Genomic DNA, 15,259 nt, shown 5'->3' with positions numbered 1-15,259 from the left:
CCCTAAGAGGTTTTCCTGCTGCATGCAGGGGGCTGGACTAAATGACCTCGTGTGTCCTTCCTAACTCTAGGATTCTATGATTGTTTTTGTGGGTGTACAGACAAGGCATCCATTTAGTATAGCCTCAACTGAGCCAGTCAGAGCTCACAATTCTTTCTTCCTGAAGTTTTGGGGATGGGGTTGTGTCAGCAGTGACAAAACTTGTAGCCTGGTCTGCAGCCCACTGGCTGGCTGCACGTCAGCTCTGCCCCTCTTGGAAACTACGGGTCAGATTACAGTCTCTAAGACATCAGGAGACCTGTGATGGCATCTCCAGCAGATTTTTCAAAAGCCAAAATTAGCCTGTGGGGGGAGGAGAGGTAACGGGATCAGGGCTGCTGTCCAGGAGGCAAAAAACTCTCTCCACTTGCACGGCTTCCCTGGTCAAAATCCACCCTCCCTTCTCAAAGCTATTTGCCCCACAGGAGACACATTCAAGAGCCCAACAGATCTGAGTCTGCAATCAGGGTCAGGAAGAGCACGTCACATTCTTGATTTCTGAGGCCCAACACACATTGAATGGTGGGGGCAGCAGGGAGTGCTTGATGATGCTCACCCTGATTTCCTGACTGCCCTAAATTTCTTCTCCTCCTCTCTGGCAGTTTGTATCCATTGGCTTTGGTTCTACTCAGAGCAGCTGAGAACAGATTTGCCCCTTATTTATTTATATAAATACCTGTACACATATATACCGCCTTTCTTTGGTCGTCGGATTTCTCCTCAGACTTTAATCCAAGGCGGTTTACACGGGCAGGCTGTTCCAAACCCCCGTAGGGATTTTTACAATTATCTAGTTCTAGTCTTTCATAGAACTCCTCTTTCCAGCTGGATTCCTTCCCGGTCTGGCCTCTCTCTGGCCCTTCGCCTCCCACGCTGCACTTGAGGGCAACTCCTCTCTGCCACTGAGGGTCAGCTCATCAGTATATCAGCATGTCATCAGTTCTTGGATACTTCCGGTTGTTTCGAACTGGCAGCCTCTAGTCCCAGAACTGGCCCCTTCTTCCATATGACAGTCCTTCAAGTATTTGAAGTGCTCCATCATACGCCCTCTCAGTCCAGCCTAAATATACTATGTTCCCTCAACCTTTCCTCATAGGGCTTCAGCCCTCTGATCATCCTCATTGCTCTCCTCTGAACCTGCTCCAGTTTGGCTGCACTGTTCCTAAAGTGCCCAGAATTGGGCACGGGACTCGAGGTGAAATCTGATCAGTGCAGAATAAAGCAAAAATCACACCTTCTCGTGTGTTCTATGAACGCAGACTAAATTCGCATTCACCTTCTTTGCAGTTGCACCACACTGCTGGTTTTGATCACCTTGTGAAGCACTGCTACGGAGATCATCACCACCACCAGAGAGTGGCAGCTCCCATGGACACCTTTTGCCATTTCCATGCACCAGGGATCACCAGGGGCTCAATAAAAACCCTGCTTCAAGCCTAATCTGTCTGGCCACCACTTGAGTGCTTTGTTTTATTGCTGCACAAAGAGGAAAAGACAATCAGTGCTGCTTGGGGGAGGGGAGTTGACAACTGATCAGTCCTCGCCCTTTGATTCCTCACTAGAGGTCAAATAATCCCCACAGCAACTAATTGCAATTCCTCAAAGAGAATCAATTCTTTGTATTTACCTACCCCTCCCCACACCTGGAAAGGTTTATGACCAATTCGTTTTTTGTTACCTGTTATCTTTCGCTCCTACTGCTTTATTAAGGGCAATTAACATCCCGAATTCCCCCCTTAAGCTCCAAACACAGAAAGGAAGAGCTCTCTCTCTCACACACACACAAACACACACACACAACCCCTACTCTCTGGGGCTTGGATTTACTCAGTAACCGATGAAGTCATCACTGTAAATTATCCATGGAACAAAGCAAGTTCCATTGTACCCAGCTGCAGATTTAATTATCCAAGGAATTCAGTATCTGAGGGTGGTGGTGATCGTGGACTGGATCCCCACAGATACTGAAGGCCCACTGTAATTTCTGAGGGATCTGTGTAACATTCATACCCATGTTCTACTCAGGCCATGATTTTAGAAGACAGTAAACGAGGACAGAGTCAGGAGAAAACATCAGAGGCATAAAGGAAGGACTATGTGGTTTGGACGAAGAACCTGGGGCATGTCTGGGTGACTGGCTGTACTGCTGGCACAACAAAACCAGGCAAGGGGTCTTCAGGTGGCTTTGTGGACAAGTCAGCTCCTGCGCCTCTGAAGCTGCCCCCCGCTGAGTCACCCCAGGAGCCTGCCTGGCCCAGCACTGCCCGCTCAGACTGGCAGCAGCCTCAGGCTGAGAGGTCCTTTCCCAGCCTTGCTGACTGACATTATCTTTTCAAGAGCCCAATCCTACGGGCTGGTGGCACGGCGCAGTGCGGTGGTGCTGAAATGGCCACTGCTGTATCCTGAGCAGCTAGGGAAGCTGCCAGAGGTCTCCTCGGGCTGAGGGACTTCAGTTCCCTCACCCCATGTAGAGGCTTGGCAGCCCTGATGGGTCTACTTGGATCTGCATCACCTCTTTAGCTGGAACCAAGGAGACCCGCGTCACGCTCCATGGTTTGGGAGAGAGTACAGGATTCGGTGACAGCTTCTGCCACAATCCCCACTCTTCTACTGGGCCTGATCCACCTTCTGGCCCACTCACCCTCCTCCCAGTTCTGCCCCTTCCCCGAAAAGCCTCCTCGCCGAACAGCGGGAATATTTACTGCTGGGTGCCCACCACCTGGTTCTGCCGGTGTGAAGGTCCAGTGCCAACTGCTGCTGGCCTTTCTGCCAGAGCCACGCAGTCCCTGCCACCAGTAAAGAGCCTTACGGCACTTTCACGACAACCATTGCCAGGGCAGCACACTAGCAGCTGGCACTGTCCTGGCATAGAATTGGTCTGCCTGTGCCAATGCTGCCAGGACTGCACCTGGGACTTCCTGCAATGCTCCTTTACCACTGACCCACAGCCTTTCAACGTGAAATCAGAACTTCAATGCGTCATGTAAGGTTCTGCATCACCTCTATGCATTTTATTCCAGTTCCTGCAGTCTGGAAACCTCTTAAGACCTACCGGCACTGCGCACTGTCACTGAGGGACCCAGCACAAAATGCTTCATGAACTAGCAAGAGCCTCTGATCTTCCACAAGTCACCTCATTGAAGTCTCCCACCCGGGGGATGTGGTTCTTCCTGCTCTTCCCAAGGACTGCACCAGAGTTCGAGACCACCACGGCAGTGTTCCAGAGAGTTTCTCCATGGACAACATCCCTCTCCAGGATTGGAGAGACCACAACCATGTTGTGTTTCTTGGCCAGCTGCAGACAGAAGTATTTGGATGGTTAACAAGTTTGAAATGACCTAAATGACTGCTGGGCCAGACCAACTCCAAAACACCACTGGCCTGGTACAGCGCACATGCACCCATAGCCTTCACACAGCCCAGTCCAATGAAGTAGTGGTTCTCAAACTGTTTAGCACCGTGACCCACTTTTTAAAATGACACCCTGTCAGGACCCACACAGCTTTATGAGACTTTACAAAAAGGTGATAACAAGAAATAAAAGTTATTTGCAAGTAATTATTTATTTGCAAAAAACCACAATCCATTTCTGATCATGAGGCAGCCCAAGTGAATGGGACTGAGAGGCTCGAGGCTTGAGAGGCTTAGATCTGTGCCCCAGCCCTCACCTGCCCTCCACTATCTGTCATGGACAGACTTGGAAAAAACCACACCAGAACAAAGATGCTCAAACATTGAACTCCCTGTATTGACACAAGCTTGCAAACTGCAGGAGCTCAGCGGTTTGCAAGGCAATTAGCAGCTATCTTGCAAACTTCAGGAGCTCAGTTCCTTGTAGGGCAGTTAACAACTCTGTTTTCTGAATAGCCTCAGGGCTTGAGGCAATGAGTTATCTGATTTTTATATTACCTGTGTTTTCACTGGAGGCTCTGCGGGACCCACCAGAAATTGGGTCATGACCCACTGAGTATGTCCCAACTCAGTTTGAGAAATGCTGTGATGGAGAATCTGCTGGTACCAGTGCGGTTTTAAAGTTCCAGGCTGTGTTCACGTTCTAGGTGTGTCCTCGCTGAGCTCTGCACACTGGGAGGTCATCAAGGATTCCCTGATCATGCTAGTTATTCCCTGCAAATCATGTCTGTCCCCAGAAGCAGAGGTATCAAGTGGTCTGGAGAAAGCCCTTCCTGGCTCCATATGTCAGTCACACTGGTCCATCAACCTCTGCCCCCAACACCAGTGCAAATGTGACCTAAAATGGAGTTTTGGGAAAGAGCGTTGGCCCCCCAAAACATAACAGACTTCCTGTTGAACATCATGGGCATCACTCTGTGTCTCCAATTTTTCTTGATGCTAGTTAATGGAACACAAATATTGACCTAACTTACAGCCCAATCCTAGGCACATCTACTCAGAAGTAGGTAGACATGCTTACTTTAGTGACAGGGGCTAAAGTCAATGGTGCTGGGAATAACTCCCAGGTAAGTGTACGTAGGACTGCAGCTGACTTAATGACCACCTTTATAGAATCATAGGATGATACTAGGGTGTTGGTGCTCTGGACGACTATGTCCTGATCAAATGCATCCGTCATTGTTGTTTCCAGAACTTTCACATTTTTTGTGTGTGTCCCGGTTACTTGCATCTTGCTGTAACTGAGCGACAAACAAACTATAACTGGGCAGCAAATCCCATGTTATATATCCTGAGCCTCTTATCCTAATCGTAACCATACATTTGTGTTTTAAAAATAAAAACGTACATCCAATATAAATATACATATGTTGGGACACAAAAAGAATGGACTCAGTTGTCCAATACCAGGACACAGTGGTCCTAACATTCTGTAAGACTCGTACATTAAAATGCAAATCTTTTTTTCAATGGGAATATGGATTGTTCCGCTGAAAGAAATGATTGACTAATATTCAAAAATCTCTGTGCACAAGAGGAAGGCAGCAGGCCTTCACCTTTTCATCCACGAAAGAGTGCAGTCCATCAGTCTTCCACAGATTCGCTTTAATCATCAGAAGCGTAAGTCTGGCCTCGCCCAGATAAATTCTAACAGGTTAATGATATTATCCTTCATATTTAGATCCCATGTTTAAAAAGAAATGCTAGTATCCCAGCTTATTGCATTGCTCTTGGGCCTTGGGGAGAGTGTTCAGTATTATATTTCAGGACTGATAACTCATGTCTTCTTTGATCCAATTAAATTTCCTCTTCCTTCCCCTTGTGTCATTTCACATTCCCATATGCCGGAATGTTTACCACAACACCCAGCGCAATGTCATTAACCTCACAAAGTCAATCGCCCCACACTTGACCTATGTTATAGCAAAAATAGCAGGAGATGCAGAAAAGGTGCTTCGGTCCCTTCAGGGTCATCAAAAACCCAGGCTGACCAGAAAACTGCTTTCCAGAGAAAAATTCATTTCCCTTTCAAAGTGGAGGCAGCAGAGAGACTGAAGTACTCAAACTGCAGCTCCCAAGAGGACACTGCGGGTACATATACCCCCAACCACTACAAATGGCACAGCCCAACAAGCATCCAATTTACAAGGAGCCCCCTCCACCAGGCCGTTCTCTTACAGGCTACCTCTTTGAAACGGCCAAGGGTTGTACAAGAACAGAAACCCTTTGTACATGGGCTGGAAACCCTTTGCAAAGCCAGCTGCGAGTGAAGCAGCCTGACAGTGCCTAGGAGTGCGACCCTGGCCTGTCACATCCTCAAAACACCTCCTGCTCCAGGTGTGTCGGCACACATGCAGGCATGAAAAGCACCCTACAAGTGCTGCCAGGCAGAGAATGCCACCTCTGGGATGATGTGGCCGTGCTTATTTCGACAAGTTCATGCTAGCCCAAAGGAAGCATTAGAAGCGTGGAAGAGCTTAGCCTTCAAAATGATGGACAAGCAGGAACCCCCTACTCTCTTTTACCTTCTGGCAAAACTTTGTGGTCGGGCCGTCTTCCGCTGCTTCAGCAAATTCCGCCCAAGGAAGCTTCTCTCTCGTGCAGAATGCAAAAGGCATGGCTACAAAAACACGAGACAAAAAAGAAACACAGCTTTGGCATGAACGACACATCTGCTTGGCTTAAATAAGAGAACCCAATCCTGGGCATGCCTACTCAGAAGTAAGTCCCTGTCTGTGCAATGGGGCTTACTCCCAGGAAAGTGGTTACAGGGTTGCAGGCTAAAAGCGTTAGTGAACTGGAACATTGGCTCAGAACATCATCACTGTCACATTGTGAGGGTGGACAAAATAAACAGATGGCAGGATGTCGCTGTTGTCCTCTCCCCTCCCCGGTATCTGCAGGGTATACACTCCTGCAACCCTCCATGGATACCAAAACCGTGGATAAAAGGGGACCTTATATTTGCAATGGCACCAATCATTCAGCCCTCCTCCATCACAGCCTGTTGTAGAACGGTAGAGGAGGGAGACTAAGAGTAAGTTAACAGCAGACAAGAAGTCCTGTTCGTGCTCTCTTAGTCTCCCTCTTCTAGCGTTCCAGATGGCTGCTTATCATGTTCCTCCTCTAATGTTCTGTAATAGGCTGAAACAGAAGAGAGAGTCCTTGGCACTAGAATAAGTATAGGGTCCCCTTTTACAGATAAGTAATGGGCACACAGGGAGGCAGAGAACCGTGGGTAAGTGGATCTGCAGATATAGGGCGAAGCCTCCAGTTCCCAGTCTCCATCATCTTCACAACTGCAAAACTTCTTCCTTGGCTGCGCTTTTGGATCATGGAAGGGATCTACAAGGTCATCTAGTCCAACCCCCTGCCCTTAGCAGGAAATCTTCCGAGAGCAGCGGCTCTCAAACTTTTAGCACCAGGACCTACTTTTTAGAATCTGAACCTGTCAGGATCCACCGGAAGTGACACCATCAAGCAGGAAAAAATTTAACACTCCTCGGCTGCAATCCTATTCACATTTACCTAGAAGTAAGCACTATTTAGTTAGTTAGTTAGCAACCTTCAGTCTCGAAAGACTATGGTATCGCGCTCTGAAAGTAAAGCGCTCTGAAGTAAAGCACTATTTACTACCATTGTTAAAAGCATATTCATAGTAGCCTATTAAAAGCAGAGATCGGTGACATCTCCTCAAATGCAGTCACATACCATGGTAGTATCAAGTCTAATATAGTAAGAATAAAATGTTGAAATGAATGGAGACCCACCTGAAATTGGCTCACGACCCACAGTTTGAGAAACACTGTCCTAGAGCATCTCTAGTAGGAGCCTGTTGAGCCTCTGCTTGAAGGTCTCCAATGAGGAAGAATCCCCCCTCCCCAGGAACCTGTTGCACTGCCCTGGACACAGATGGCCAGGTAGCCAAAACTCCAGATATACAAAATCCTGCAGACAGCAGCCCTGGACTTGGGGCCCTGTTACTCGTGTACATTTCCTGTCATTCTTATCACGCGTTTCCATTTACAAGATGTGCAAAGTGACTCACAGAAGAGACAAAATGCAGGCTCAACATCAAACTGCACCACACCAAATCAAACGTACAGACCCTCTCCAGAGCCACATGGAAAGACAACCCCAACCACTGAAAAGGGATCCCCAAACCACCCTGGGGTAAAAGACAGGGAGGGCCTTGTTCCTGGTGCTCACCTGTCCGACTTTCAGTGAAGAGGCCCCTGACGGTTGCTTCAATCATTGGGCAGGCCCATAAGGGACAAGGCAGCCTTCAACGCATTCTGGTCTTGAGCTACCGAAGGGCTTAAATCCAAGACTCTAAGAGTCAGTGCAGATGACCCGATTATAGCGGGCCCTCCTTATGTACAGGAGGATTGGACAAACCATGGGTCTCGGTCTGTGGCTGGAGGACCTCAGAGACTTCCCGAATGCAATCAGAAGTGCTTTCCAGGAGGCCTCTGAAAGGCACGTCCGGTTTGCTGGCAGGACCCCCCACCCCACAGATTTCACTATCCATGGAATTCAGTATCCACAGGGATTATTATTTTCTTGCATATCACAGCTGCCCATTCTTTACCTGGACTCGGCACTAATTACTAGTCAGGCCCCACCCAGGGATCCTGGACATCGTAATATATTTGCGAATAATGTGTGCTGAACCAAGCAGGCTGGCTTTCTGAATTTGACTGATAGTCATTCTGTCAATGTTCAGATGCTTTAAATGTGATTCAAGTGTTTTTGGGACTGCATCAAATGTACCAGTCACTACTGGGATGACCACTGCAGGTTTGCACCTTAATCTTTAGATTTTAGTTTTAGATCCTGATACTTACTGATTTTTTCCATATTCTTTTTCAGCAGTCCTACTATCACTAGGTATTGCTATGTCCACAATGGTTACTTAATTTTTTTTCTATCACTGTAATGTCTGGTGTGTTGTGCACCAAAGCCTTATCAGTTTGTATTCGAATACCCCACAAGATCTTCACTTCCTCATTTTCTGTCACTTTTTCTGGTCTCTGCTCCCACCGATTAACTGTTTCGATGTTGTTTCTGCATAAATTCCAGTGGATCATTTGAGCCACTGTATCATGTCTAGATTTATAGCATTTTTCTTACGGTCCTGTTTAGTTTGCTTAGCTTTTAGTAAGTTCCTATTCTCTACTTGCAAAAGCCCTCTGCTGCCAGATTTTCGAGGCAAGTACAATCTGTCCGTATTACTCTGTAGGTGTAAAGCAGGGGTGCCCAAACCCTTGCCCTGGGGCCACTTGCGGCCCTCGAGGCCTCTCAATGCGGCCCTCGGGGAGCCCCCAGTCTCCAATGAGCCTCTGGCCCTCCGGAGATTTGTTGGAGCCCACTCTGGCCTGATGCAACTGATCGCAGCGTGAGCGTGACTGACCTCTCATGTGAGCTGCGGGATGAGGGCTCCCTCCACTGCTTGCTGTTTCACGTCTGTGATGCAGCAGAGTCAGCAAAGAAAAGGCCAGCTTTGCTTTGTGCAAGGCCTTTTATAGTCCTTGAGCTATTGCAAGACCTTCATTCATTTATATGAGTTCATCTTTAATATATTCACTTATGTAAACGTATGTAAATTTATTCAAATTTTAAATGTAAATTAATTCTTTTCCCCCCGGCCCCCCACACAGTGTCAGAGAGATGATGTGGCCCTCCTGCCAAAAACTTTGGACACCCCTGGTGTAAAGCATAGTATATTGTCATAAATTTTTGTGTTTTCCAATCTAAGGTATCCACATCAGCTTGAGTCCAATTAATTATTCCAGTATTAATTCCAGCTGCAATAATATTATTATTGACATTATTTATAAATCGCTTTTCAACTAAAAGTTCCCAAATCAATTTACAGAGAAATTAAACTCATAGCTCCCTGTCCCTAAAGAGCTCACAATCTTAAAAGTTGCGAAAAGAACACCAGCAGGCAGACACAAGAAAAGCACTGCTGGGGTGAGCATCAACAGAGTGACCCTGCAACAGATTCCCTCAGATACTGAGGGCACCCTGTATTTCTATATAGTAAATAATTCTATATAAAATACTACTGAGGAACACTCAAAATTCCTTGCCAGCACACAGTGCTCCAAACCTCCATGTGATTATCCAAAAACCAAAACAGCCCAATAAAGCCCACCCGCAGTGGAGGCTGCCTGGAGTACCTGTGCATGAGTTACTGCTCTGGGCTCATCTCCTTCCAACCAGAGAGCATGCCTAGATCAGTGAACCACAGAAAGACAAAAGCAGGGAGGGAAAAGCACCCTCTAAAGGCAGGTCATTCTGGCTCTTAGTTACTCAGAAAGTAAACCTTTACAGGTGTCTTTTACACTTCCAGCTTTTACCTGAAGCATGTCAAAACATCCAGGTCAAAATCGGGAGCTTCAACCCGATGATCACCTGATCATTGACCTCAGTGTGACTGTAGAAATGCTATCACTGATTAAAAGGCCAACCTGACACATTTCTACTCAAAAGTAAGTTCCACCGAGTTCAATGGGACTTGATCCCAGGTAAGTGCGTACAGGATTGCAAAACCTCATTAACAGCCCAAACAAAATGATACTCACTCCAGGCCTCTTGGAAACAGACAATGTTCACCCCACACATGGCTGCCACTTCCACAATCTCTTCTATGCGCTTGTGCAGTGCAGTGACCTGGGGAGAAGAAGCTCTGGCGTTAAGCTCTGTACATCATGCCAAAAAGGAACAGCTACCTTGACTCTCATTTTGCCTCCCACTTATGGCTTCCAGATGTCTGCTGCCTGACATCCTCCCCCTGTCCCAATAGACTCAGGGCCCAGACCTACCCAACTTTCCAGCACTGATGCAGCCATGCCAACAGGGTATGCGCTGCATCCTGCAGTGGGGTGTGTGTGCAGTCATGGAGGCCTCCTCAAGGTAAGAGAGTACAGGTGTGTCCCAGTATCTGCAGGGGTTCCATTCCAGAAACACCCCCCCCATGGCTATGTGAACCCATGGGTATTGGGGATGCCTGCGCTGCCCCAGAGGGTTACCCTGGCCCTCCTAATGCCTTTTTTGAAAGATAAAATATCACTTCTATTTTTACAAAAAAAATCTGAAGACTTTTTTTGCATAAATGGCCATTCTGAAGCCCACAGAAGCCGCAGTTGGACACATGCAACCTCTGCAGGGCTCAGAAGACCCTCCAAAGGCGAGGAAAACACAGCTTTTGGAGGGGGCGGGGGGATCTCTCACATTGAAGAATGAAGTTGCAGATCTCTTGACTAAGGTATGCAACTTGTCCCTCAAAACGGCCACGGTGCCAGAAGATTGGAGGATAGCAAATGTCACGCCTATTTTTAAAAAGGGAAAGAGGGGGGACCCAGGAAACTATAGGCCGGTCAGCCTAACATCCATACTAGGTAAGATGGTGTAATGCCTCATCAAAGATAGGATCTCAAAACACATAGACGAACAGGCCTTGCTGAGGGAGAGTCAGCATGGCTTCTGTAAGGGTAAGTCTTGCCTCACGAACCTTATAGAATTCTTTGAAAAGGTCAACAGGCATGTGGATGCGGGAGAACCCGTGGACATTATATATCTGGACTTTCAGAAGGCGTTTGACACGGTCCCTCACCAAAGGCTACTGAAAAAACTCCACAGTCAGGGAATTAGAGGACAGGTCCTCTCGTGGATTGAAAACTGGTTGGAGGCCAGGAAGCAGAGAGTGGGTGTCAATGGGCAATTTTCACAATGGAGAGAGGTGAAAAGCGGTGTGCCCCAAGGATCTGTCCTGGGACCGGTGCTTTTCAACCTCTTCATAAATGACCTGGAGACAGGGTTGAGCAGTGAAGTGGCTAAGTTTGCAGACGACACCAAACTTTTCCGAGTGGTAAAGACCAGAAGTGATTGTGAGGAGCTCCGGAAGGATCTCTCCAGACTGGCAGAATGGGCAGCAAAATGGCAGATGCGCTTCAATGTCAGTAAGTGTAAAGTCATGCACATTGGGGCAAAAAGTCAAAACTTTAGATATAGGCTGATGGGTTCTGAGCTGTCTGTGACAGATCAGGAGAGAGATCTTGGGGTGGTGGTGGACAGGTCGATGAAAGTGTCGACCCAATGTGCGGCGGCAGTGAAGAAGGCCAATTCTATGCTTGGGATCATTAGGAAGGGTATTGAGAACCAAACGGCTAGTATTATAATGCCGTTGTACAAATCGATGGTAAGGCCACACCTGGAGTATTGTGTCCCGTTCTGGTCGCCGCATCTCAAAAAAGACATAGTGGAAATGGAAAAGGTGCAAAAGAGAGCGACTAAGATGATTACGGGGCTGGGGCGCTTTCCTTATGAGGAAAGGCTATGGCGTTTGGGCCTCTTCAGCCTAGAAAAGAGATGCTTGAGGGGGGACATGATTGAGACATACAAAATTATGCAGGGGATGGACAGAGTGGATAGGGAGATGCTCTTTACACTCTCACATAATACCAGAACTAGGGGACATCCACTAAAATTGAGTGTTGGGCGGGTTAGGACAGACAAAAGAAAATATTTCTTTACTCAGCGCGTGGTCGGTCTGTGGAACTCCTTGCCACAGGATGTGGTGCTGGCGTCTAGCCTAGACGCCTTTAAAAGGGGTTTGGACAAGTTTCTGGAGGAAAAATCCATTATGGGGTACAAGCCATGATGTGTATGCGCAACCTCCTGATTTTAGCAATGGGCTATGTCAGAATGCCAATGCAAGGGAGGGCACCAGGATGAGGTCTCTTGTTGTCTGGTGTGCTCCCTGGGGCATTTGGTGGGCCGCTGTGAGATACAGGAAGCTGGACTAGATGGGCCTATGGCCTCATCCAGTGGGCCTGTTCTTATGTTCTTAACTACAATTCCCAGGAAGCCTTGCAGGTCTCTTGTTATCTGGTGTGCTCCCTGGGGCATTTGGTGGGCCACTGTGAGATACAGGAAGCTGGACTAGATGGGCCTATGGCCTGATCCAGTGGGGCTGTTCTTATGTTCTTAACTACAATTCCCAGGAAGCCTTGCAGGTCTCTTGTTATCTGGTGTGCTCCCTGGGGCATTTGGTGGGCCACTGTGAGATACAGGAAGCTGGACTAGATGGGCCTATGGCCTGATCCAGTGGGGCTGTTCTTATGTTCTTAACTACAATTCCCAGGAAGCCTTGCAGGTCTCTTGTTATCTGGTGTGCTCCCTGGGGCATTTGGTGGGCCACTGTGAGATACAGGAAGCTGGACTAGATGGGCCTATGGCCTGATCCAGTGGGGCTGTTCTTATGTTCTTACATCTGCCGTTAAGTGAAACCACAGATACAGGATCTGCTGATATGCGGAGCCCCCTGTATTTGTTCCCTTACCTTGAGGCTGCATCAGTGCTGGAAGGTTGGATAGGACTGGGCCCTCAAACACTGAAACAGTCATTTAGTGAAGTTAGAATAGAAACAAAACAGGGAGGCAATCCAACTCCGTCTTGGGCTCAGCATTAAAGGGAAAACATGGGGAGGGGGATATACGTTTCTCTCTCTATAAAGTCAACTGAAGGCAGATTAATGTACAAAAATGAAAAATAACAAACAGCAATAAGGACCTGCTCAGCAACCGGTGCATCTGTGGGAAGGGGAATCTTGTTCTGAATCAGCCCCACACGGACAACCCTCGCCTGCCTCAACTGCTCTGGCTCTGCGTGGAATCCGTATCCCTGGATCTCAAAGTTCAGCTCAGAGGCAGCCAGCGTGGCGGCAGACGGCAGGCTCAGCGCCCTGGAAAAGCAGAAACATCCAAGGACAAAACCCCTCAGTCCCGTGCCAGACACTAAACCAGCCATGAGCAACTCGGCAGCACCACACCACTTCTCCAGGCCAGTGCAAAGCAGCAGGGTCTCCAAGAGGAATTCTATGAGGGGCTGCAAAGTTTCTTTTGGTGCCTTCCCAAAAGGGGAGGGGTAGTGGTGACAAGGGTGGGCAGAGCGGGGTGGGCAGGGGGCAAAACAGGGCAGGGGGAGGGCAGCAATAGGCAGAAAAGTATTTAGAGCCCAATTCTAGGCTCCCCAATGCAGAACCTAAGTCTACCTGCCCGTGTAGCTAGATAAAGTAATATGGAAAACCAAACACACGCCTAAATCTCCCTAAAACAATAGTTCCCAAACTGTGAGTTGGGACCCACTGGTGGGTCACCACCTGATTTTTGGTGGATTGCCAAAGGGTGATGGAAAGATCAGGTAACTAATTGCCTCAACCCTTGAGACTATTCAGAAATCAGATTCTGCAGCTGCTAATTACCCTGCGAAGAGCTCAGCTCCTGCAGTTTGCAAGCAAGCGCAAATGTAGGGAGACAAATGTCTAAGGGTCTTTTTCTGGTTGTTATTACTTATAAATAAAATATTTCTTTCTAGATCTCCTTTTTTAAGCCTGGTAAACCTAGGTGGTTTTTGAGAGAGTGCTGCTTTGAAAAGCGGGCCCCGGTATTAAAAAGTTTGGGAACCACTGCTCTAAAACCTTTTAAACACAGAAAATCCTTGCAGAAAATTAGAATCATTGTATTGAGGCTCAGACAAACGTGCTTCTGCAGCAGCTGCAGCCCTGCAGCTGTGTCCCTGGGCTCCTGAACACTCCTTTATGGCAAGCGGATCCACGTGCCAAAGAGCTCCTGTGGCAGGCCAGTTTCCTCCCGGATCAGGTCTGCAGTCCTTGGTCCAGCAGATGCAGCCGCCAGGCGCCCAGCATCCCACCCAGTGAGCGGCAAGTCCAGGCGAGATCCCAGGAAATCTCTGGGCCCCCTTAGTGGGCCTGGGTACAAGTTACCCCCTTTAGCCCCTCTCCTGGGCCCTGCAAGCCCCCTCCAAACATTCATCACTTCTGTCCTGGAAGGAAGACAGGCCTGGTGGTAGAGAGTCACTTCCAAGGTTTGCTGGTCTGTGGGGGCCCAGAGCCGCCTTGGGGCCTGCCTGGGGTCACATCCAGGGGGAGGTTCAGAACTTCCTGATCACTCAAAAGCTTCCTGAAAGCAGCACCTTCAGCGCAGAAGACCCCGAGGAGCAGCCCAGCCAGCCACACTGTGCAAGGAGGTTCCCCGCTGTCTGCACATGCTCTGGAGCTGTGCTCCCAGGTGAGGTCAACCTGACTGTGGGGCCACCGTGGGCACCCCGGAAGCCGGAGGCCCCCCCCCCGCCTGCTGCCCAGGAGCAGCCAGTGTGAGGCCCACCAGCTGCGTGGGTGGGGCAGACCCCCACCCCGGCGCCTGGGCCTGGAGCACTGGGGGGGGGGTCCCGGCGCCCAGCAGACAGTCCCAGCCTGAGCCCAGGGCGCGCCCCAGGACTGGGAGCAGGGGCTCCGGCGGCCCCTGGAGCAGCAGGGCACCTGCAGAGGGCGGGGAGCCTCCCCACGCGTGCCCGGCTTGCTCCCGAGCAGCCCCTGCTGCAAGCACCGCCGCCTCTCGGGGTCCGGGGCGCACCTGGCCGGCTCCCCGTACAGCAGGCGCGTCACCTCCTCCAGCTCGTCGGCGGGCAGGTGCCGCTCCAGGCAGCGCTCCACGGAGCTCAGCGCGCCCGCCATCCTCGCGGCTCGCCGGGCCCCGCGCTCTGCCGCTGGCGGCCCCGCGCTGGGATTGGCCGAGGCGCCCCGCCCCCTGCCCCGCCCCCGCAGCTCCCTGGGCAGCGCGCTTCACGCGTCTGCTGCTGTTCGTCGGAATGCGCGCCCACGGCTCCGCCTGCGTGCGTTCGAGCTCTTTTTCACGTTTTTAGCCCGCCCTTCCTCCAAGCAGCTCCGGGAGGTGCACAGGGCTCCTTCCCCAACTTTGGCACTCACAACAACCCTGCGAGG

The 15,259-nt window shown here is 49.5% G+C and overlaps 1 protein-coding gene across 1 annotated transcript in view; it reads right to left on the bottom strand.

The window, feature by feature from the left end:
- UPB1 (beta-ureidopropionase 1) overlaps positions 1-14,992 on the bottom strand; it is a 29,354-nt gene extending 14,362 nt beyond the window's left edge. The window contains exons 1-5 of the mRNA XM_066609819.1: positions 14,892-14,992; positions 13,030-13,201; positions 10,041-10,128; positions 5,976-6,070; positions 3,173-3,334 (exon numbers count right to left, since the gene is read on the bottom strand). Coding sequence (XP_066465916.1) covers positions 3,173-3,334; positions 5,976-6,070; positions 10,041-10,128; positions 13,030-13,201; positions 14,892-14,992 — 618 coding nt within the window. The remainder of the gene's footprint in view (positions 1-3,172; positions 3,335-5,975; positions 6,071-10,040; positions 10,129-13,029; positions 13,202-14,891) is intronic.
- Positions 14,993-15,259: the final 267 nt, after the last annotated feature.

The sequence above is a fragment of the Tiliqua scincoides genome, chromosome 14, assembly GCF_035046505.1.
Source record: "Tiliqua scincoides isolate rTilSci1 chromosome 14, rTilSci1.hap2, whole genome shotgun sequence".
NCBI lineage: Eukaryota > Metazoa > Chordata > Lepidosauria > Squamata > Scincidae > Tiliqua > Tiliqua scincoides.
Note: the sequence above shows the minus strand (reverse complement) of the source record. Positions and strands in the feature narration are given on the sequence as shown.